The 24032-nt window shown below is 38.9% G+C and overlaps 2 protein-coding genes across 18 annotated transcripts in view; one reads left to right on the forward strand and one right to left on the reverse strand.

Annotated features, from left to right (window-relative positions):
- Positions 1–9874, reverse strand: part of LOC149690489 (uncharacterized) — a 35591-nt gene extending 25717 nt beyond the window's left edge. For 8 of the 15 annotated variants that reach the window (XM_089870023.1, XM_089870022.1, XM_089870017.1 and 5 more), the window contains exons 1-20: positions 9516–9874; positions 8990–9430; positions 8454–8681; positions 7988–8388; positions 7745–7922; positions 7572–7686; positions 7065–7508; positions 6602–6763; positions 5585–5698; positions 4792–4827; positions 3665–4053; positions 3316–3599; positions 2665–2721; positions 2263–2583; positions 2014–2196; positions 1106–1942; positions 676–955; positions 416–612; positions 268–341; positions 123–203 (exon numbers count right to left, since the gene is read on the reverse strand). In XM_089870023.1, coding sequence (XP_089726149.1) covers positions 123–203; positions 268–341; positions 416–612; positions 676–955; positions 1106–1942; positions 2014–2196; positions 2263–2583; positions 2665–2721; positions 3316–3599; positions 3665–4053; positions 4792–4827; positions 5585–5698; positions 6602–6763; positions 7065–7508; positions 7572–7686; positions 7745–7922; positions 7988–8388; positions 8454–8681; positions 8990–9430; positions 9516–9874 — 5181 coding nt within the window. The remainder of the gene's footprint in view (positions 1–122; positions 204–267; positions 342–415; positions 613–675; positions 956–1105; positions 1943–2013; positions 2197–2262; positions 2584–2664; positions 2722–3315; positions 3600–3664; positions 4054–4791; positions 4828–5584; positions 5699–6601; positions 6764–7064; positions 7509–7571; positions 7687–7744; positions 7923–7987; positions 8389–8453; positions 8682–8989; positions 9431–9515) is intronic. The other 7 variants (XM_089870018.1, XM_089870013.1, XM_089870012.1 and 4 more) reach the window with 7 other exon arrangements.
- LOC149690490 (uncharacterized) lies at positions 9759–23944 on the forward strand. Of its 3 annotated transcripts, none has more exons than XM_089870025.1 (7): positions 9759–9897; positions 13756–14374; positions 14952–15262; positions 15623–20527; positions 21534–21685; positions 21869–21981; positions 22759–23944. In XM_089870025.1, exons 2-7 carry the CDS (start codon positions 13953–13955, stop codon positions 22967–22969), a joined length of 6114 nt encoding a protein of 2037 aa, XP_089726151.1. In that variant the 5' UTR covers positions 9759–9897; positions 13756–13952; the 3' UTR covers positions 22970–23944. The 3 variants fall into 3 exon arrangements, 2 of the variants coding, with proteins under 2 accessions (XP_089726151.1, XP_089726150.1); XM_089870024.1 differs by lacking the exon at positions 9759–9897 and adding an exon at positions 13018–13249; XR_016383749.1 differs by lacking the exons at positions 9759–9897; positions 21534–21685 and adding an exon at positions 13018–13249 and having other exon boundaries at positions 22759–22898.
- The last annotated feature ends 88 nt before the right edge of the window (positions 23945–24032 follow it).

A 24032-nucleotide genomic window follows, 5' to 3' on the forward strand; every position in this document is an offset into this window, starting at 1 on the left:
TAATGAAAAAAGAATTCCCTGAACCAATGCCACAGCTAACCTACAGCGCCCTATACTAACTATTACCGTTAACCTCTGCAAGTTTTGATGGAAAGGAGAAACAGGGTTAATACAAAACTTACCACATGAGGAGAAAGACCATGGGTTGCAACACCGTGAGACTTCTGCATTCTACTGGCAGTTCTATTTTCTCGCGCTTTTTGCTGCAAGAGTAAAAATTTAAGGATACTGTGGTAAATATAACCAGAAAGCACTATGAATAATTACCAAATACGGTTGCCTCTTATCAGACGGTAAGTTTCTCCATATCTTAGCTATGTGTTTAGCCCTATCAGCCCATACTGAAATAATACCAACCAAAATGACGCGATTGTAACACCATGACACAAAGATAAAGATACAAAACAGGACATACTTGGATAATCCAGTTTAAGATTGGTATGCGTGAGATTGGCATACAAAACGGGAGAGATTGTAGCCATTGGACCAAGTGCTTCATCAATCTCCCACTTTTGGCTATTCTTTTGGCTGTGGGTTTGCGGTTCACTCTCAGACTCAGGCCAAGGACTATGCTGCTGTTCGGATACTTGAGGACTAAACTGAGATGTTCCACTAAAAAAAGGATGATTACCATTGAGTCAGTCACTCTAAAGTTGAAGATTCATAAGGACATACCTGCTATATTCGGAAGGATATGGAGATGGGGGTGGAATACTAAATGGGGACCCGATACTGGGTACACTGCTGGGTGTTGAAGGCCCTGGTAGATGAATGGATGTTTGAGGGGGTAATGAAGGCGGTCGAGATGGTTGGGATCCATGTGCTGGACTTTGTTGAGGGCCACGCGGCATTCCCGTGCTTCCCAAACTACTCTGTTCATTGAGGTTATCTGGACTCAATACATCCTTGAAGATGTCCTCCACGTCTTTACTGTCCATTTGCGGAAGACCTAGGTCTAATTGAAAACTTACCGTAACTATAAAAGTAGCTTGGATAAGTATTGATAACTAATACAGATATACAGTCATCCAAGATGGCGGCCAACGCCAACCTGTCTCTATCTCGAGAGTCTATAGTTATTACAAGTTAGGTAAATCATAATTACCAGTATCATCTGGCTTGGTCAACTCATCTTCCCCAATTAACATATCCATCAGCTCGTCATCTGGTTGCAAAGGCAACAAGTCTTTTAAGGACTCGCTGCTTGCCAAGTCCTCATCTTTGCTGTTACTATCATCACCATCTCCCGTAGATTTGTCCAAAGAATCCTCCCTCTGTGACATCATTTCTTGATGAGCTCCAATAAGCTTTCCAGCAAAAGAGACGCTTGACGTGGTGGCAATAGGAGCGGGTGGTGGTGGTGGCGGTGGTGGTGGAGGAGGAGGAGGTGGCGGCGCAGCAGCGGGAACAGGAACCACCATTGGTTGAGGAAGTGTCTGTCTTATGGGCGGTGGAATAATAAGGGGCGCTTGTTGTTGAGGATGTTGATGTATTCTAACTTGAGGGTGTCCAATTGATGGTCTAGCACCTTGATGAACCAGTTGAGGTCCAGGTGGAGGTGGATGGTGTATACTTTGTGGGGGTACTGGAGGTGGTGGAGTTAACATTGATCTCGATGGAGGGTGGTTCACGGTAGAGGGGGGCGCTGAAGGACCTGAAGATGATGGAATATCACTGTACACGATTGGAATCTTCTCTGGAATTGGTTCTTGAACTGAAGAAGAGTTTGTCTCATCATCAAGTGGCAAATCGACTTTAGACATATCTTTTGACGTTGACAGTAAATCCTTCCCAAAAAACGCTTCTTGAATATAATTTGGATAACTGTCTTCTAAATGGCTCTTTTTCTTTGCCCTACGACGTCTCTTTGGTTTTTCAAGGGCCGGGGTTTCAGTAGCTACTTCCGTAACTTGAGCCTCCATATTGTAAGCTTCCCCTAGATCTAATGACGTAAACAAAAAATATATGACGTCCGCCTCCTTACCCTATGCGCAAAAACGTCAGTCATCTTACCAATAGGTTCCGAAGAATCTTTTGACAAGCCTCTGCCTCTAGGCTTAGCTTGAAAACCACCAATACCTAATTTTTGTAACTTTCGTTGTCGTTTCTTCTTCTCGCTACCATCACCTTCAGTTTTTGAATCAAAATCCATGGAATCAAGTCTGGAAGAATCTTTTGAAGGCTCTGATAAGCTGACTGTGGATAATATTAAATTCAATACATTGTATAACACTTTAAAGATAAGAAATTAAGGACAATTACCATTACCAATATCAGCATTATCAATCATCCTCGATTCCGCTACAGTAAACGCTGGCGGTAATATTAAAGTTGGTTGTGACACATCGGACCCGGAAGGTTGATGGCTCAATCCTAAGGTGGTTAAGCTCCTTTGTAACTTGGTTCTCCGGGCTCTCTGCTTCTTGGGTTGCTCTATTGTTAGGGATTTTATCTGGGACATTCCACTCTCTGATAACAAAACTCCATCCAACATAAATTGAGGTTTGGTCTTTGGTGTGTCATCGCCAAAACCAAACTGACTCGTTTCACTATCATCCATTTGATGACTTTGATCATCTGGAACTTTTTAAGTTACAAAAATATTGTCATAAGGAAGTACTGTTATTGTACGTAACACTTAAAAAAACGAAACGCCTTCCTCACCAGTATCTATGGCTCTTATGGATTCATCAGGCACAGGTGGAGCGGGAGGTTCTTCAACTGTAAGAAAGCTGCATAAGTTTTCCGAAGTTTCCCTTAAAGGGAGGGTGAAGTAGAAAATAGAGTGATTATTTTATCGATTCTTCTACTAATTATAAGACCAGTCTGCATAGTGAAACATTCAGGAAATACCAGGTCCGAATGATTTTAAAATTCAAATTAGGTTCAGATTTTAAGGATAATTTTAAACAAGGACCTCCGACCAATCGCGCAACGCTCTGCCTTTTTGTTAACAAAATTCTCGTGGCACGCATGCTCCGTGTCTCGCGCCACGATTATCACGTCGCGCGCGAATTTTATCAAATCTCGTGATAAATTTCATTCAACACGGAACGTGCCACGAGAATTTTGTTAAGAGGAAGGCAGGGCGTTACGCGATTGGTCGGAGGGGCTTATTTAAAATTATCCTTAAAATCTGAACCTAATTTGAAATAATTTTAAAATCATTCGGAACTGGTATTTCTTGAATGTTTCACTATGCAGACAGGTCTTATAATTTGCAGAAGAATCGATAAAAAATCACTTGATTTTCTACTTCACCCTCCCTTTAAGTTCTAAAAATTCTTATGGACCTATAAGAAAACGATAACGAACCTATTAAATGCGGAGGTGGTTCATCGGGAGGTCTGCATAAGAGACAATGATAGCCATAATCAGCGGCTTTCTCAGCATCCTCTTCCATTAGCATCTGATCACAAACTCCATGAAGCCATCTGTCACATTGAATGCACTGAATAATCAAATCCTGGTCTTGATAACTTTGTTGACAAGCTGGACAAGAATTTTTACTGGCGCAAGGACCGCAAAGAGTATAGTTATTCTGCCAGACGCAATTAACCCCGGGTGTTGTTGAGAGACATTCCACACATTTTACACACCTGTTCAAACACAGTGACAAACGTCATATTTACCAGCTGTAGTTATCAATTAAAACCACCATTACCATTTGCACTTCCAATTTCCTTCCGGTACAACTTCGAGTGGTGGATCAAGGCAATAAGTATGGTAACTAATGTCACAATCATCGCATAAAAGCAACCGTCCTTCATCGTGAGGTTTCCCGCAACCTTCGCAAACGGTGCAGTCTAAACATCGCCACCCTTTTTTCAATATAACTTTGGTAATCTTGATATTGACGCAATAAGGATGATAACATTGTCCACATTGCGAGCACGCTATCAATTTCCCTTCCTCTCCCTGTCCAAAACTACCGCACATAACGCACAAATCTTGAGATAATACAAATTCATCGGTAGCCGAACACAGAATTATCTTATTGTCAACCGTAGGTTCATCATCTTGTTTCGAATCTCGAGAATCACTAGCGTTTGACTAAAAACATTCAAATGATTAATGGTAAAGGTAGAAAACGCATTGTGCCTGCCTACCCCTATTCTTAACAGTATTTTTTACAATTTTAATCATTGCACGTTCACTTTACCATGATCGAAAGAAAACGTTAAAGGGAGGGTGAAGTAGAAAATCAAGTGATTTTTTATCGATTCTTCTACTAATTACAAGACCAGTCTGCATTGTGAAACATTCAGGAAATACCAGTTCCGAATGATTTTAAAATTCAAATTAGGTTCAGATTTAAAGGATAATTTTAAAGAAGGTCCTCCGACCAATCGCGTAACGCCCTGCCTTCCTCTTAACAAAATTCTCGTGGCACGCATGCTCCGTGTCTCGCGCCACGATTGTCACGTCGCGCGCAAATTTTATCAAATCTCGTGATATATTTCATTCGACACGGAACTGTCATGCAACGAGAATTTTGTTAAGAGGAAGGCAGGGCGTTACGCGATTGGTCGGAAGTCCTTCTTTAAAATTATCCTTAAAATCTAAACCTAATTTGAATTTTAAAATCATTCGGAAGTAATTTCCTGAATGTTTCATTGTGACTATGCAGACTGGTCTTATAATTAGTAGAAGAATCGATAAAAAATCACTTGATTTTCTACTTCACCCTCCCTTTAAATGAAAAAAAAAAAAATTACCCTAAGTATTTTTGACATTTTTTTTTAACCTAACTTTTTTTCGAAAACAAAAAAGAAATCGGTTATGCCTTACATGTAAGCCTATCTGATCTTGAGAAGTTGGATCAATCTGAAAATAATTTCGATGAAACAAAAATTAAGTATCTTAATGTAAATTAAATTAAATTTCGAAGAGAGATAGCTTGAGGTGAAACCTAAAGTAACTAAGTGCGGCGGTTACTCAAGAACTGTAAAAGCTTTGATTCGTGAGCAATGAGTGAGTCATGCAAAAAAAGACGAAATTACTTTGTGTGGAAATGTTTAAGTAAAGCGAAAGAGGATAATTAATTAATTAGTTCTCAGTGAAAGATTGAATTTGAAATGTTTTAGCGCTACATTAAAGATATTGAATTCAGGGTTCGTACAAAATTTTTGGAATGAAATTCCCTGACTTTTCCAGCAGGTTTTCCCTGACTAAATTCCCCAAATTTCCCTGACCATTTGCAATAACGTACATGGCGAACGTATATGAAAACCAATCTATATTCACTCAAATAATTTTTGCACGAGTTGTTATTTTTATAAAAATTAGCCAATTAATTGGTTTAATTTTAATTTAAAGTAAACCATAAATAACCTGAGCGAGCGAAGCGAAACGAGCTCCGCGAATTTGGGGCTTTGCTCAAATCTCAGACAAAACTTTTTCTGGTCACCATTATACTTTAAATTTCCCTCCAATATATTTTTCCCTGACATTTCCCTGACTTTTTAGGTCCATTTTAAATTTCCCTGACTTCCATTTTCAATTTCCCTGACTTTCCCAGGTTTTCCAGGTCGTGTACGAACCCTGTTGATGGATATTTAATTAATAATGCCGTAACACTCACAGGAAAATAGGGAGTTCCTGGCAAGCTGAGGGTTCGAACTTTTGGTTTAGGACCTCGTTTTCTGTGTAGGTCCGCCGTTTTAGCTCGCCTCCTACCAGCAAATTTTCCACTCCCCTATTTAATTTAAATATATAGTTACCAACAAAATATATTGATTGCCAAAACATAAAACAAAACCAATTATATCCGTTACATATAAGAATTATGTATGTAAATGTTACGACATAATGTTCATTGGTATCACTATCACTATAGCGTGCACAAAACCGAGGGGCTACTCACTTCCCCAAAAAATGTACACCAGATTTCTTATTTCCAAATATTTCCGATTTATTTCTCAGTATTTCTATTATTTTTGTATTTCTTTATTTCCCGATATTTCTCCTTAAATTTCCAATATTTTCACGATATTTCCCTTAAATTTCCAACATTTCGATTATTCCTTCGTATTTCTAATATTTCTCAGTATTTCTATTATTTTTGTATTTCTTTATTTCCCGATATTTCTCCTTAAATTTCCAATATTTTCACGATATTTCCCTTAAATTTCCAATATTTTCACGATATTTCCCTTAAATTTCCAATATTTTCACGATATTTCCCTTAAATTTCCAATATTTTCACGATATTTCCCTTAAATTTCCAATATTTTCACGATATTTCCCTTAAATTTCCAATATTTTCACGATATTTCCCTTAAATTTCCAATATTTCCGATATTTCTCATTATTTCCTAATATTTCCGATATTTCTCATTATTTCCCAATATTTCCGATATTTCTCATTATTTCAGATATTTCCCTATATTTCCGATATTTCTCATTATTTCAGATATTTCCCTATATTTCCGATATTTCTCAATATTACGATATTTCTCGAAATATTGAAATATATTTCTTAAGGCTTGTACTGTACACCATATTTCGTAAGGTGGCTAGCCCCTCGCACAAAACCTCATAGTGGAGGAGTGCTTTGCGCTTCTCTGGTAAACTAAACTACATAAAGCATAAAGCTTACCCTTAAACGTCCAAATCCCATTCGTTTCTTCCCGGGAAACTTTCCTCCAACCATTGGTCTATATAAGGGACTAATCATCATGGGACTGCTTTCTGGCGGTGGACTCGCGTCTTCTAATGGTAAAATCATTGGATCGGGTAATCCTTGAATGAAACTACTTGCCTAAAAATTAATATAAATGTTAAAATATTACTTAAAAAGTTAAAATCTTCCACAATTAGCCTTATTCCTGATCAGCGCCATCTACCCATAGCGGTGACTTTGAGAACTACTGTAAGCGGCAAGCCAATCAGATGTCGCTAAATTCTGGTGACGTCACTGACTGGCACTCTCGAGTCTTACCAAAAAATGACGTCACCAGATTTTAGCGACATCTGATTGGCTTGCCGCTTACAGTAGTTCTCAAAGTCACCGCTATGGGTAGATGGCGCTGATCAGGAATAAGGCTAATTTGTCTACTTACTTTACTAAATGGACTTTCGGGTATAGCATCCTCGGAAACGCCGGTAAAATCGGGAGAACCAAGAGTAGATTCAAAGAGAAAGGATTCTCTTTCCTCTTTAATCTTAAATGGTTCCGGTAAAGAAAGTGGCAGACTACCGGGAGTGATTCCCTGAGCTTGTAATTTGACGCAAACGGGACAGGCGTATGAATTTAAGGCAGTTGGATCTTTCATCGTCTCCAGTCTCGAATCGCAATCAACGTGAATATACTTTCTACATAACGTACAGTGAACCATCACGGCTCTCTGACAGAATTGTCGATAAGCCTTGCCACATATAGGACAAGCTATTCCTTTATTTCTTTGTTGGTAACAACTATCGCAGACAGTGTAGTTCAAATGCCATCTTGAACTTGGGCCACTACCGGGAGTTCGAGAATTGCAATCTCCACAGACCCGACAACTCTGAAATAAAAGACAGAATTAGTTGGGATAACGGGAGACGTGACGTCACCGAGTGGAATATACCTTGCATTTCCAACCATTTTTGGGTATAGTGGACATGGCTGGTGTCAGGCAAAATGTATGAAAGCCTTTGTCACAAGTATCACACACCAACATTCTGTTATCATCACCAGGTTGCCTAAAACTCTCTCAATTACTTACCGCCTGTCCATTACAAAGTAAAATATAATATTTACCGGCATGTTTGACATATTTTACATTCGGGACATTGCCAACCAGCTCTAACTACGGGATTAACGCCGACTGGAGGATCCAAGCACAATCCGTGATAATGCTGACCACAACTTGTACAGAAGAGAAGTTCAGAGACCACACCTGGAAGGTCACAAACTTGGCAATTCGCTTCGACTCCAGCTGAAATAAATAATATTAATAAGTAGGCCTACAACCAACAACTGTCCATAGCCATCGACAATTACCTAACTCTGGAGCTTGAATAAGATGGAAGGGACAAAGTAAAGTTAATGTCTTGATATCTTGAAAAGTTCCGCTACTGGTGGCGCATGGGTAATGATAAACTCTGGTGCATTTGGGCGCTCTACACCTAATAGTGGCTCCAAATTTCCGGCATCTACTACACTTTTGGCTCATTCCATTGCATACCGCTTTATCAACATTCACTAGATAGTATTCTTCAGTTTGGCACACACCTTCCGACCAGGCGGCGCAACAATGATGAGCGTAAACATGCCCAGTTGCTTCAAACAACTGAGTAGCTTCGGGTTCGTCTATAAACCCAACCAGTTCCAATTCATCAGCGGGACCCATTACTGACAGGGTTTCTTGACTTAAAGAGCGTCTAATAGCTTTCCCATGATCACTGTGGCGAATTTTATAACATTAATTCAACGCTACAGCCTTGGGAAGAGAGAGTAACAAAGATACCCTCTTGGCCGTAAAGGTCCTTTTCCACGTCTTGCGGGTGAAAATTTTGAAGAACCCGGTTCGGCTGACATAGAGGATGTGGAACATTCTCCTTCACTGGAGTTTCGCCTTAATTTAAAGCCTTTTTTGAATGGTGAAAAATCAGCGGATGGCTCAAATTTGACCAAATCTCCTTGCCCTAATAGGCTATTCTCTCTCAAGTTGCAAAAGGAGCAAACTTTTTTATTGCTATTAAAAGACATTACAAGTTATATTCACTTTGACACAGCTAGAAACACCGTTTTGGTTAAGTTTAATTAGCCTTATTCCTGATCAGCGCCACCTACCCATAGCGGCGACTTTGAGAACTACTGTAAGCGGCAAGCCAATCAGATGTCGCTAAAATCTGGTGACGTCACTGACTGGCACTCTCGGGTCTTACCAAAAATGACGTCACCAGATTTTAGCGACATCTGATTGGCTTGCCGCTTACAGTAGTTCTCAAAGTCACCGCTATGGGTAGATGGCGCTGATCAGGAATAAGGCTAATTAATTACCCTAAATCTTGGGAGGAATACTCGTCAAGGGAATGAGAATGTCCGGGAGAAGCTCTTCTCATATCTGATATTTTTACAAGACCTAAAAGATTGGTTTTAACTTTCAAAGTTCCGAAACTATGTTCCCGTTCGTTTTTGGTCATTTTACTTTTAATTTCTTTGGTATCGTCTAATTCCATTGGGCTACTAATAGTGGAAGATAGAAGGTTGACTGGTCCTGTAGAAAACTGAATAGGTTTGGGTAAACTAGGATGCATTCCTAAACTGGGTCTAATTTTAGTTGGACCCGTTGCTAACAAAGAAGTAGCCACTCTCATAAAGTTGGGATTTTCAGAACCTAAAGCGGATAGGCCCAATTTTGTCGAGCCAGGAGGTAAAATGGCTTTATGAGTCCCTTTTTTCTTTCTCATACGAGGCCTTCCGGGAAAACTAGAAACATTCCTTCAAATTAAAAATTTACAGCTTTATATTGATTTTAATGTTTAAAATACAAATTTTGATGGAAATATCTCTTAAAAATGATTACATTTTCTTTCTGGGTATGGGACCAGAAGTACCATCTTTTCTAGGTCTTCCCGGTCCTCTTTTTTGGGTCAGACCCGATGATAAGTTCATGAGAGATAGACTCGAAGTTGAAGACTGTGGTAAATGGAGTAAAGGCACTAATGAGGGAGAATTACAGTCTTCCAGGGCTTGGCCCGATGCCATTCCGAAGTCTCGAACCACGAATAAAGCTCCAGGATCATCCAAGGAATCGGAAAACCCCAGTTGATGATGAGAGTTATCCGAAAGCTCATAGCTCTGAACATCAGCGGAAGATGATTCTTCCGATTGTTCAATGGCATTGGAAGTTGATGGTTTCGCTTCTTTTCTGTCACCTTCCATGCCTGAGTAGTTCTTATCTAAAGGTTTGCACACTCGGTTACACAATCAAACTGTGTTTTCTTATTTCATTGACCAAGCGAGTGAAGTACACTTTTTTGATGATTAGTATGAAAATTTCTGAAACTAAAATAATTTGAATTTTGGCGGTTTTAACCATAACTTCCATCTATTGGCATTTCGGCTCATTCCTATTTTAGAGGCGTTTTCCATAGTGGCAAATTTTTTTAGTAGGATAGTAGTATTCCCCCCACGTGGAAATGCAAAACCTAAGATGGAGAAAATAGTATGAATTGCTACATTGTGTCGACTAACCATAAATTGACGCCTTCTCCAAAATATTGCGATTTTACTGCATTTTTTCCGTGAAAAGAGGCGCATACTTAGCCTTTCGTGAATAAACAGGAAAAATGGAAAGGGATAATACATTGGCCTTTTAACTAGGGGTTCTAAGAGACCTAATTGCGAGGCCAGTACAGATATGCCCTTAAGTTCAAACGAGATTAGACCAGGTTTGGTTTGGTTTATAGGTTAGGCTAGGTTTAAAACTTCTTGTCGGGCCTCTCAAGTAGGCGTCGGTAGTGGCCTACTTGAGTGGCCAGAAGAGAATAAATATGCAAAACGAAACCGTGGACAATTACACGGGCCTCTGAACTAAGCGTTTGTGGTGACCTACTTGAGAGGCCATTAGAGAATAAACATGCGAAACGGAACTGTGGACAATTACACGGGCCTCTGAACTATGCTTTTGTGTTGGCCTATTTGAGAGGCCAGTAGAGAATAAACATGCAAAACGGAACCGTGGACAATTACATGGGTCTCTTATCTATGTTTTTATAGTCGGCTACTTGAGAAGTTGGTACACTATTAAATGAAAACAAAAAGTGGACCTGTGTAAAAAAACTAATTAAAGCGATGCATAAAAGTAGAATTAATAAACTATATTTACTATAAGAGATAAAATTGAAATGGTTACAAAAAGAGGTATACTGGAAATTTTAAAATTTTATTATTGGTTAGACACTGCAGTGACTGCACAGGCCTCACAGTAGGGCGACTATAGAGTAGTGTCGGTAGAGAGGGGAGTAGACGGTGTATCCCTCCCTCTAGGCGCGCTTTTGTAAGAGGGGATACTGTACGCGCCTGGTAGGGGGGATGACACTGAGCTAAGAGAGTAATGTCAGTTCTACGTATGCAAACGTCATACCCTTCTATCTCTTAGCTAAGTGTCATCCCCCCTACCAGGCGCGTATAGTATCCCCTCTTACAAAAGCGCGCCTAGAGGGAGGGATACACAGTCTACTCCCCCCTCTACCGACACTACTCTATGGTATGACGTTTGCATAGTAGAACTGACATTACTCTATAGACACCTGCATGAGAGGCCGAAATGTGGGGAAGTTGCTTTTGTGACATAATTAATATCTATTTTGATCGAATTTAGAGTCCAAATGGATTGACTTTTTTTGGAAATATTGCAGAGAAGATTAAGTTAAACGCGGTTCTGTTGCTCGAAAACCTCTTAATGAAAAGTGATTATTATATTTCGCAAAAACGTCCGTATCTACTGCTTGAATATTATGGCCTCCAAAACCCATTTAACACCCCATACATTTGTACATGAAAACTTTCTGCCTTTTTCCAGAAGTTTTTGAGGACTTTAATTGCAGTTTGATGGATCAAATGGCCAACTTTGATGGCAGAGCTATCCTACCTTAAACGGGTATAGTTCTGCATGTAAGAACTGCCCTCGCTATGTCCCTTATGGCGGAACCTTGCTATAAATATAACACTTATCCCTAATAATAAAAATAACCACCAAAAATTATATAAATAGTAAAACCATATGGAACAACGATAAGTGAATATGTAGCTATCCATAGTATTTTCTCCATCATTGGTTTAGCTTTTCTAGCTATCCATAGTATTTTCTCCATCATTGGTTTAGCTTTTCTAGCTATCCATAGTATTTTCTCCATCACTGGTTTAGCTTTTCGGTTGTAGGGAAAATACTACTATCCTACTAAAAAAAATTCCCACGGCCTCCTAAATAGGAATGATCTATATCAGGTTGTCTTTTATGGAAATTATATACCATGTGAACTAAATAAGCATAGGTTCAGTAAAGACTTTCTAATATTGAGAAAAAAAAAAGTCAACAGGGCTCTGAGATTGCGTGACAGATTTTAATTACTGTAAAGAGGCTCAACTCGCTAGGCTTTTAAAATCAACTCTTTGAGAGCTTACCACGATAACCACATTAGAATATCTACATCTAACTGCTATGGGTTATGGACTTATGGAAAAACATTTCTGCATGACAAAATACTCCTAGGTTCCACCATCTTCAAAGAAACCCGAAGTACATTGTTAAGAACCTAGAAATACTGACATTCTCGAACAATTTATAAAAAGAAAGCATGGCAGCCGCTAATTACTTCGAATTACCATGTTTAATTACAATCAGCAAAGAAGAAACACAAAAATCGTAAGGGCTAATTTTAGGCCTTTGTCACGGTAAAAATATAAGCCGCCATGATTTTTTCGGATTGATCATGTGCTCATATTTTTCAACTTCGAGGCTATATTATGTTTAAAACTTGACAATTTCAGTTTCACTTACCTAATTAAGATGCAAATTATAACATCGTTTTTAGAAATAAATTGCACAGTCCTTCCCTTTCTTCTTTTCTGGATCGAATTAAAAAAAACTAATTATTTAATCTTCCGGATGGCCAATGAGAACTTGAGAAAGCCTTGTTTAAAGGCTTTACCTATAAAGACTGGAGTAGAAGCGGTTTAACTTTTTCACTAAACTATTTAATTAGAATAATTAAATGCAATTTAATTTTGATGCACTTTAAGACTTGTTTTTGTAACAAAGTTATTCCAGATATGGTTATTACAATTACACATCCATCAAAGTCTCTTTTTTCCACTTTATTAAAAGGCTAGCAGAAGCTTGTCAAATCCAAGAAGTGATGATATGATTTGATTGGAATGGCTCAATATATTGTTTGTTGACTTCTCCAGTCACTTTTTAAAATAAATATAAAATGAAAATGAACAACATCTATGAAAATATTTAACAATATGATTTTAGCAACAATATTTATCAGGCATAATTTTTATATCATAAGTTTATAACTCTTTTGAATATACATGTAACATTATTTGTGTTTCTAATGTATTTTTGAAAATGGAAAGGTATGCTGGGTAATGTCAAGGTTGACCTAGAATTTCCAGTACATTCGCAGTTCCTTGTTTTCATCTTAAAATAATAATTATAAAATAAATTAGGGTTAAAATTAGTTATCTGTGCAGAATGATATTATTTACTTACTACGCAAGAGTCAATTATCCTTATTTTCAATAAATGTAAGTTTTAAAATAAAATATAACAAAATAGGCCTTTGGCGTATAAATTTGCAAAGTAGGCTTAAAAGTTATAGTGGAAAAACCCCATAACCATAACACCAAAAACCAAGGCTTAAGTTTAAACGCGATTAAACATATTTTACAAAAACTTAAATTAATAAAGGTGCCCATGAATGACAAACTTATTGCTTAAATTGATGAAATTTACATGATTATTTACCCATACTGACGTTAGTGTTACTGTGTGAATGAAATTTGAAAGTTTTCAATATTAAGCCTTGGCTATACTTAATGCTTGATTTTAAATAACATCGCATCAGGATGAGATTTGGAATCTTCTCTTGTCAACTTAAGCTAGTAACCGTATTGTTTTTAAATCCCGCAATCCCTTTGATTTTATAACCATTCGAATTTATAGGTAATAGTTAGTGTTATTGGTTATAGGGATGATTTTATTTTAAGCCTCTGAAAGGGGCCAACATGTTAAGAGTTAATGTTGTTTACAGATCCATATAAAGAAGACTCCATCAATGGTGTCAAGATGGCTTTGTTCGGGTTTAGGTTTGGTGGTCATGTGAGATGGAAATTTCGAGAATTGTTTCGAATTGGAACCATACCCATCATTCTGAGATGATTTTCCATATCCAGACCTTGTTGTTACGTGATTGTTAATGAGAGACTGTGTTGTTAAATAAACTACCAAATGTCAAGTGAACAGCGAGGAAACATTTATTATAGTCAAGTTGCCTTGACAAGAAATCAATATACAAATTCTGAACAACAACTTTTGCACCACAGTCAAGTGTGCCCAGTATCATCGGGTGATTTTGTAAATCCTTGCGTAATGGAAATGACAAACTCGGACTCAGTTTCATATCAGAATTGCGCTAAAATAATTTGTGCAAAAACATCATCAAAATCCCCAGTTTACCCGGTGAATGTTAGTGTTGACAGCACTCGCAGTAGTGTGGATATGTTGCAACACTATAATTTAGAAAGCAGCCGACGAAATACCTCTTTGGAAGCTACCACCATGACTTCAAAAACAATTAAAAGCTCCAATTCCGTTATTGTGCCATTAGGTTGGAAGAGAACCCTATATGGGGGGAAAATTATTTATATAAGGTATATACATCCCTTAAAGGGAGGGTGAAGTAGAAAATCAAGTGTTTTTTTATCGATTCTTCTACTAATTATAAGACCAGTCTGCATAGTGAAACATTCAGGAAATACCAGCTCCGAATGATTTTAAAATTCAAATTAGGTTCAGAATTTAAGGATAATTTCAAAGAAGGTCCTCCAGCCAATCGCGTAACGCCCTGCCTTCCTCTTAACAAAATTCTCGTGGCACGTTCCGTGTCGAATGAAATTTATCACGAGATTTGATAAAATTCGCGCGCGACGTGATAATCGTGGCGCGAGACATGGAACGTGCCACGAGAATTTTGTTAACAAAAAGGCAGGGCGTTACGTGATTGGCCGGAGGACCTTCTTTAAAATTATCCTTAAAATCTGAACCTAATTTGAATTTTAAAATCATTCGGAACTGGTATTTCCTGAATGTTTCACTATGCAGACTGGTCTTATAATTAGTAGAAGAATCGATAAAAAATCACTTGATTTTCTACTTCACCCTCCCTTTAACCTTAACCTTTCAACCAAGAATTAAGCCACGGTACTAATATTTACTCCCTACTTGCAGCCCCAGTGAATATAACCTTGGTTCAATACACGAGGTTGTTACGTACCTACAAACAGAGGGAACTTGCAAATGCGGTTTAGAATGCCCGTTAGTTATTCACCAGGTTTTCAATTTTGATCCGAGCATCTCTTCTAAGATGTGGAATGGAACTGATTCATCTCTAAGTGATGTGGCCAAGTTATGTAATCATCGCAGGAAGATCATTGCTATGGAAGCTTGGCAAAAAACAGCTAACGCGCAATGTTCTCTTAATTTCTTAAGAAAGTCACCTAATTCAACACTCCCGGTGATTGATAATTGTTTGAAAATAGGTAAATATGAAAAGCTAGCGAGTAATGGCAGGGTTCGTACGGAACCTGGATAACCTGGATAAGTCAGGGATATGGACAATAGGGGAAAAAGTCAGGGATAAGTCAGGGATTTAAAAATATTTCCTAAAAAGTCAGGGATATGTCAGGGATTTCGTTAGTTATATAAAACCATGCTTCGAGCAATGGTAAATATGAGCCTGGTGTGATGAAGTTGGGACCTTAAAATGGTCAGGGATCTTGCCAAAATTTGGTCAGGGATAACCTGGAAAAGTCAGGGATTTTCAATGTAAAAATTTCGTACGAACCCTGAATGGGGATAAAGATAAGCCTGGTTTATGGAAAAAAATGATCTCATTGCAGGTGACTCGAAGAAAAGAAAGAATAGGGGTAAAAATCGGGGTCCTTTAGACGGTGTTCTGGTGTCACAATTACTACAAAGGAATAGATCAGTCTTATGGAAAGATAAAGCGGCTGTAGTTCAAAGTGGTTCATATACCCCCCCTCCATTAACCTCTGATAACTCCAAACAATTAGCTACAGTTGGAAGCCATAATATGGTTGAATACAACAACGCAATATCAAATGCCCCAACAACAACATCAAATTCAACAACATACTCCATTTCTTCGGTGCCATCTCACCCTCACACTTATGGAAGCCCCATTTCTTCATCAACCGCCTATCCCCAGAAAGAGAAAGAGACATTGTCAAATTTTTATACAAATCAAGATCCTAGTCGAGTTTATTCTCGATTAACGCATCCCGAAATTCCTAATAACTTGGTCGCAGCACCTTATGATATCTCTAAGCTGTGCCCGTATAGTAGAGTTTCCTCCAACTTAGTCACAACGCCAGATTTCTCGTATTTAAATGTAACGGGAAAGGGTTTACCTCTTGTAGGTGAAACGGCAAGTTTGCCTCATAGGTATTTAACTTCTACAACGGAGAGTGTATGCAAGCAGAAAGGATTTAATCATAAACACCACCACCAACAATCTTCTTTGGATAATCCTCTCATGATCAATTCTACGTCAAAAATTGGAACTGAGAGAATTTTTTCAAATAGTCTAACTTGTTTCGAGAGAGAGAGTAGCCTCAGAAGCCGGAGTACTTATTCCCAAGCGTTACCCGCCACCAGTAAAGGGGTAAAATTCAATGCCCCAAAGTCAATATTGGCGCAGAATTATCTTCCACCGTTGAGTAGATCAGTTGGCCCTTCAAATGTACAAAATACTCAAATGGGAGCCAAACAATTGGAGAAAGAAGGAACCACACCCCCCGCAGTTCTTCCACATCTAAACAGAATTCCTTCAGACATGTACCTTACGCAACATGTGCCACAGCCGCCGCCAACCACTGAAAATGTCACCAGCATGGTAATGGGGCAAGAGTCACGAAATTCTAAAAACAAGGCATCTCTGGATATAACGCAGAGTTGTAAAACCACCACCTCCACAACAAACGCTTCTTCCTCCTTATCCAGTTATGAATTATCAAATACCAGTAGTCCAAGTACCACGGAGAACGTTTATAACCAGTCCCTTCTATTAAAGAGTCCTCGTCACGCGTTTTCTTCGGAAAGTTTGGAGAATGTCGGTGTGTTATCATCATCGCCACCTCGGAAAAGAAGTGGTGGACAAGGATACCCGGGATGCGTCAGCCCCAGCGTATCCATAAACGTTTCAAGCAATAATGGATTTAACGTGCCAATAGCTTCTTCATCAACGCAACCGACTCTTTCAACCTCAGAAATTCAATTGAGCAACGGCTCCAATAAAGCGAATCCCGGTCCTGAACAGTCAAAACAGTGGGCAAAATCAAGCGTTTTACTCCCTCAACAAAATCCTGGTGAAAATCATCTCAACGCATTTATAAACAACAACCGCGGTTCAAACGAGCCATTTGTCAACAACTTACAAAACATAGTATCGCACACTGATGGACAAGCTCGGATGTCTTTATCCCAAAATTCCAACTCTGGATACGTTATTCAACAAGTTTTTAATCAACATCAACGATTAACCAATCCCCAGCAATGTCTTCCCAATAACGTAGTACCCCATTCCAGACCGCAGTTGATCCAACAAATGGGTAATGTTATGATTAACCACCACCACCAGGGTTATCAATCGCAACACGCTACGCAACCCGTAATTATCACACCAGGCTCTGAGAATATGAATATCATAACAACGGATCAATGCGTCAATGGAAATTCGGTTTTAAGCCCGCAGCAAGTTTTAACAACGCAATTGCATCAAATGGGGCAACCTTTGACAATATCGGACAGTAGATCTTTGATGAATCATCAATCTACAGTTTTTCCAAATGGCTGCATTTTAATGAATGCTGGTCAGAAAACCTCTCAAGTCTCCCCCATTCATTCCGTAACTGGAGCGGTCAATAGTAACTACAATGGACAGACTAACGCTTCAATTTATGGAAATTGTAATGGGTCAGGAATCAACTTCAATCAACATAACCAGAACAATGGATCATTCGACGCGTCCTTAGCTGGCTGTTTGATAATAAAGAATAATTCTTCTCAGGAAGTGAATGTTATCCCATCGCAATTGGACATGTTAACCAATCAGATGGTTACAAAGGGAAAATGCTCCACTAATACGATGAATTCTCGCATCTCGAATAATGGCCATTATGATCCTATACCAACCTCTAATAACTACGTTAACATATCGTCATTAAATTTGACGCCAAATTCTAAACAACCCAACTCAGTGCCTTCGTCAACAGCTTGCAACGTTTCCGTTTCAAATTGCGGTGGGACTATATTTTTCACCGACGCTTCGCAATCGCAACAGTCTGTTCAATTGGGCGGCCATTGCGTCATCAACTCTCCTATGCCGCCGCTCTCTGTACCCAACGTTACTTCCGTTACCACTAGCGTGACTCAAGTCATTCCCGCTGTAGGTTTAGCTCCCCAAATGCCTGTACAACCGGTGGTTCAAGTGCTTAATACAATCCCAGTGAATGCTATGCAAAACACCATTTTAATTCCTAATTCGAACATGCTCTCTCACGCGGTACATTTGGACTCTGTCCAAACAGCTTCGTTAATGGGTACTGTTGTGCCTCCGGTGATTGGTAATGGAGTGATGAACGCTAATAACGGGACGAGTTCCCGTAACGCTTTCTGTCCTACTTCAGTTTCTGATACGATTACGATTGGAAGAAATATTTCTGCAGTGCCTCAAGACGCGGTGATGAGTCAAGAGCTATCGCGTGACTTTCGTAATAGCACGCCTAGTGGAAGTTCTTCGTGCAGTACGCCTATATCTAGCTGTAGTACGACTCCAGTTCCTACTACTCACGAAGCTTCTCTCTCCTCCATCATGCAACAACTCAGTTCGCCTCCGACCAGAAGACGAGAAGGAAACGGTAAAAGAAAACACAGTAGCCAGACGGTGGCTTCTATGCTACAACAAGGGAATCTAAACTCGCAACAAGCCAACCATCAAGCCGCTTTAGCCCAACAAATGGTCCCCTCTATATCTGTCCAACCCCAACAGACGCATCTATTTTCGCAAAATACAAATCAATTGCAACATATGCAACCTCAACAGCCACTTCTCCAAGCCATAACTATCTTCCCGACTGGTCAACAACACACGAGACCAATTCTTCATCAACAACAGGTGGTCAACTGTATGAATTTTGCCCAAGTCGGCGGTCAACACCAACTACTTACAGTTGGTCTAACTGGCCAAATGGGATTGGTACAACCAGTCAGCGTGCTAGGAGTCGGTTCCCCAGGCAATACCATTATCCAAAATCTACCAGTTCAGCAGATGATGCACCACGGTTCTTCGTTACAATCCTTCCCTTTATTCTCTGGACCTCAACAAATTTCGACTTTCCAGCAAGAGCAACCTATAATTTTAAATGACGGAGCTAATATTCAGAGTGCCTTTAATGGTTCCTTCGTAACAAACATGATATCCGGAATGGGTGGCATGATTATTAATACTCCGCCTCAGCAGCAAGCTATGCCTCCTCCGCAGGCGCAACACACGGTAACTGTTGTCTCGCCCAATATGCCTGGCACTTCATACTCGGTCCAACATATTCCTTCGGAAGATTATTCGACTTTAAACGTCACGTCTCGGAGAGAAACTTTACCACCAGTTTCAATGGGTCACTCGCTATCTATGAATGTTCCAAATTCGGTAACGAGTAATCTTCCCAGGAAGAAGGCTTCTCCAAAACTAACAGCCCAAAAACAGTTTGCCGCGTCGAATCTTAAGGTTTCCACCGCTTCAAACATCATTTCTCCAGTAATGCCAATGCCAAATAGACAGAAAGAAAGTACTTCAAATTCCCATAAAGCTAGGAGTATTGGCATCCAGAGCACGGATTCAAACGAGGCAATGCCAAGCCCTTCGAACTCTAGTAATTATCAAGAAAATTGTTTAAACGAATCCGAATCTGCTAAAACTACGGAAGCCCATGATAAACACCTACAATTAGAAGCCCACTGTAGCGAAAAAACTTTAATAACTGAAACTGACGCGTTTGAAAATACCTGGCCAGACCCTGTTAATCTTTCGGCGGCTGTAAGAGCCGTAGTTCAACAAGAAGATGATCAAACGATACAAGCATTCGATAACTACCTGCCTCAAGTTAATGCGCAGAAAAATTATACGTATCCGAGTGAGAATTACAGCCCAAAAGACGCGGAGAGCAGTTATATCGAAGACTGTATTGGACATAATGATTGTTACGCGCATATATCTCACGAATACGAGAGTATAATGGACAAATCCCCAAACACCGAAGAACCTATCGAAGACTTAGGTTCCGTGAAAACTGTTGAAGATCAAAATACGTCAGGTTGTAGTAGTTACTCGCCCGACATGTGGAGCAACCCACCAGCGCCCGAAATGAGTTGCGAAACGGTGGACAATATGGTTGAAAATGCTTCCACCGCTTCGGAGACTTCGGAAACGGGTCCTTGCGATCACAATATAACCAGTGACTCTGGGGTTGAGAGTAGTCACGAAACGGTAGCGTTAGCGTGTGATCCGGGGACGCAAGATCACGTAAATCCTGGTTCAGTATCTTGCGAAACTGAGACGCCCATGAACGATATTGTCGTCACCCAAGTGGTTGCGGATAACGTCACAATTTCCAAAGTAAATGCGGAGGAAAACCAAAGGTTTGGCAGGAAAAGAGGCCTCAAACGACGACGACGAGACATGGTGCTTATAATGGCTCAGCAGGAAGACCTTGAACAAGAATCCGAAGGTTGGTACATAACGCTTTTTTTTACACTTTTGGCAAATCCTTCATGTTAATTCATGTTATGAGAGAAATAGTACTGGAAATTTTACAAATATACACGATTCTGTTTAGCCATGAATGTGATGATATTTGCTATTGATATCAAAACATATTCATGCCCATTAGATTCACTAATCATTATTTAAACTTTGGCTTTTTGCAATGAACACTTAACAATTCAAACATGATTGTTACGTGTTCCTATAAGATTTTTGAAAACCAAGAGCTTCGGCTCTTACTAATTTTGCTAATTGTACAATTCAAAATTGCGTCAGACCACTTAAAACACGATGCATTGAAGCGTATGACGCAAAAATTGTGATCATACCACTATACAGAGTATTTCGTACCTGACTTGTATCAAATGATTCTTACGTTTTTGATCAATTCGTTTCCGGCATTGAAAACTCTGGATAGTGTGGCAGTTTTAACATATGGTCATGTTCAGTTTAACTTATGGCCTGTTGACAAAACATAAATTTGAAAAGCACTACCAAACGGTAGAATGTTTGGCGATTTGCACATAATCATCCTTACTAATTTGCTGCTTTTTGACATTGCTTGGATTCGAAGCGAATAATTTGATATGATTGATAAATTCGAGACATTTTAGAAGACCCATTGAAGGGGAAAAACTTTTGGGGTTGCGTATAGTGGGTCAATAGCTGTCTAACTCTTTCCCGCAAAAGACCTAAAAATTTTCCCAGTGTGAATTAAGTTACTGATTTTCACCGCCCTCCAAATTCACGGTGTACCGCTTGCAAAAACTCATCACCTCCCGCCTGGCAAATCAAAAACCAAAAAAAAAAAAACTTCTAACGAGTCAGTTTTGGGATCGCGTTCTGGTTAGCACTGGCATTTTATGTAGTCATTTTCATCACAATCCATCCTTGCGCAATCAAAAATATTGAATGAATGAATGAGCTGACATTAAATGTCGAGTGCTAACCGCATAAATATTCTTTGACAGAAGAATCGCCTGACTCGCCATTACCCTCGCAACCCAGGACCTTCAATGAAGGTGATTTGGTTTGGGGTCAAATCAGAGGTTTTCCATCTTGGCCAGGGAAACTGGTACGACAAGATGAAGTCAAAGGCAATGTCAAGTCTGAAGACGGCAAGGTAATGCCTCCGTACAAAAAAAAAAACAAAAAAACATTGGGAATCAGTCTTCGTTGCGGGCTAGATGAATGGGTTTTGGTTCTTCTTGGGGACACAAAAAATAAACGTTTCTTCAAATATATGTTAACAGTATTGTAAGTACATTAGCGCGAATAATCATGTTAGAATGAAATTTTCTTGCAGCTTTGGGTGAAATGGTTTGGTGACCATACTTTCACCCAAGTGGAACCTGATAAACTTAAAACGTTATCAGAAGGATTAGAAGCTCATCACAGAGCCAGGAAAAGGTATAGAAGGTAAGACAGCATTGCATATTTGTTCTTTCTGCTACTACGAACTTTCTCGTGGCGTCACACCCTATTATCTCTTACCTCGGTTTTGGCGACCATATTGGAAGTCGTCAGCTCAGGACATACAATTTAGACCACTAATATTGACGTCACGTCCCCGTAGCTCCTCTCTCTCAGTACCATGCGCTTATAGATTGTCTCTAGGATGTTTATGTTGTCCTACACCTTGTCTCCAGGATGTTTATGTTGTCTTATACCTTGTCTCCAGGCTGTTTATGTTGTCTTGTACCTTGTCTCCAGGATGTTTATGTTGTCCTACACCTTGTCTCTAGGATGTTTATGTTGTCTTATACCTTGTCTCCAGGATGTTTATGTTGTCCTACACCTTGTCTCCAGGATGTTTATGTTGTCCTACACCTTGTCTCTAGGATGTTTATGTTGTCCTACTCCTACACCTTGTCTCTAGGATGTTTATGTTGTCTTGTACCTTGTCTCTAGGATGTTTATGTTGTCTTGTACCTTGTCTCTAGGATGTTTATGTTGTCCTACACCTTGTCTCCAGGATGTTTATGTTGTCTTATACCTTGTCTCCAGGATGTTTATGTTGTCTTGTACCTTGTCTCCAAGATGTTTATGTTGTCTTATACCTTGTCTCCAGGATGTTTATGTTGTCCTACACCTTGTCTCCAGGATGTTTATGTTGTCCTACACCTTGTCTCCATGATGTTTACGTTGTTGTTTATATTTACGTTGAGGGTTGGAATGTTTTTTTTTTGTTTTCAGAGGAAGGAAAATGAATAGCCATTTAGAAAACGCGATACAAGAAGCCATGTTGGAGCTAGATCGTCAAACACTGCCTCTAGTAACGACGTCAAAGCCCATGCCATTAGAAAATGGTGGTGGTGTTGTTGGTGGTGGTGGTGGCAATATAATTTCTACAACAGGGCGAACGACAAAATCAACCAGGGTATTGAAACACCACCATTCTAGGTAGCATTAACCGTTGTATAAAAGACTAAACAAAAGAATTTTTAGAGAACTTTGGGCCTTGTTACATGTCGTGAATTTTTATATACTGTTCCAAAGTAAATGAAAAAAAAATAAAAGCGCAAAAAATATACATACAAAAAAATTTTCATACATAAAAAAAAAATAAAATAAAAAAATATTTTTTTTTTTTTTTTTTTTTTTTCCTAATCCCCTTTTATCCCTTTTAAAAATTTTGTGTGCTTTGTTTGATTTAGATTTTTATTATTATAGATAAACAAATTTTTTAGCTTCGTGGTTACCGCTGCACACAATTTTTTTTTCTTAGTTATATTCACGTTGTTTTTGTTCAATTTTGTAAATTGTAAAAAAAACGAAAAAACATACAAAAAAAAAAAATACCATACAAAAAAAAAATATGTTGCTGTTGAAGCTTGTAGTTTATTACGTACAAAAAAAAATACCAACTATTGTTTTTAAAAGAAAAAATAATAATAATAATTAGCACCCTAATTAAAAATTAACGGAAAAATCAGGGGGTCATCTAATAAGGTCAAACCCCTCGATACTTTTTTATTAAATGCCATCGTTAAATATTAAAAAGGCAAATTAATAAATAAAGTTATTGATAATTAATATTTAATATTGAGCGTAACGATTTAAATACCGCGCCAGGTATTGGAGATATATACCATCCCCCCCCTCGCCCCGCCCCTTTTTATCTATAGGAGACTCAATGTTAAACAATCGTGTGACAAAAAAAAATAAATAACGTTGTTTTAAATATCTTTTAAATAAGAAAAAACAAATAAATAAACAAACGAGAATGAGAGCCAATTAATGCCTGGGCAGAAGTTATCACGGATGATGAAGAATAAAACATGGTTGTTAAAATAAAACATAAGAAGAAAAGTGTGAATGTGCGTGCGATCTCTGCACCAGATATAGAAATAATGAGCATTAAATATATTAAGTCTTTCTATTAGAGTACTTTATTTTTTACGTAATCTATGCTTTCTTTTGCAGCGGCAAGTCTTAGTACCGGACCATGGTAAAATGAAACAAGTTGG

This window comes from Phalangium opilio, unplaced genomic scaffold (genome assembly GCF_054372755.1).
Source record: "Phalangium opilio isolate 3A_F unplaced genomic scaffold, DU_Popi_V2 ptg000031l_1, whole genome shotgun sequence".
NCBI lineage: Eukaryota > Metazoa > Arthropoda > Arachnida > Opiliones > Phalangiidae > Phalangium > Phalangium opilio.

What these genes read in the sequence shown, in the direction of transcription:
- LOC149690490 (XM_089870025.1), top strand. Translation starts at nt 13,953, where the DNA reads ATGTCAAGTGAACAGCGAGGAAACATTTATTATAGTCAAGTTGCCTTG. An exon ending in GGGAAAATTATTTATATAAG is followed by an intron (nt 14,375 to 14,951) that starts GTATATACATCC and finishes CCCTACTTGCAG; the next exon opens with CCCCAGTGAATATAACCTTG. An exon ending in TGATAATTGTTTGAAAATAG is followed by an intron (nt 15,263 to 15,622) that starts GTAAATATGAAA and finishes ATCTCATTGCAG; the next exon opens with GTGACTCGAAGAAAAGAAAG.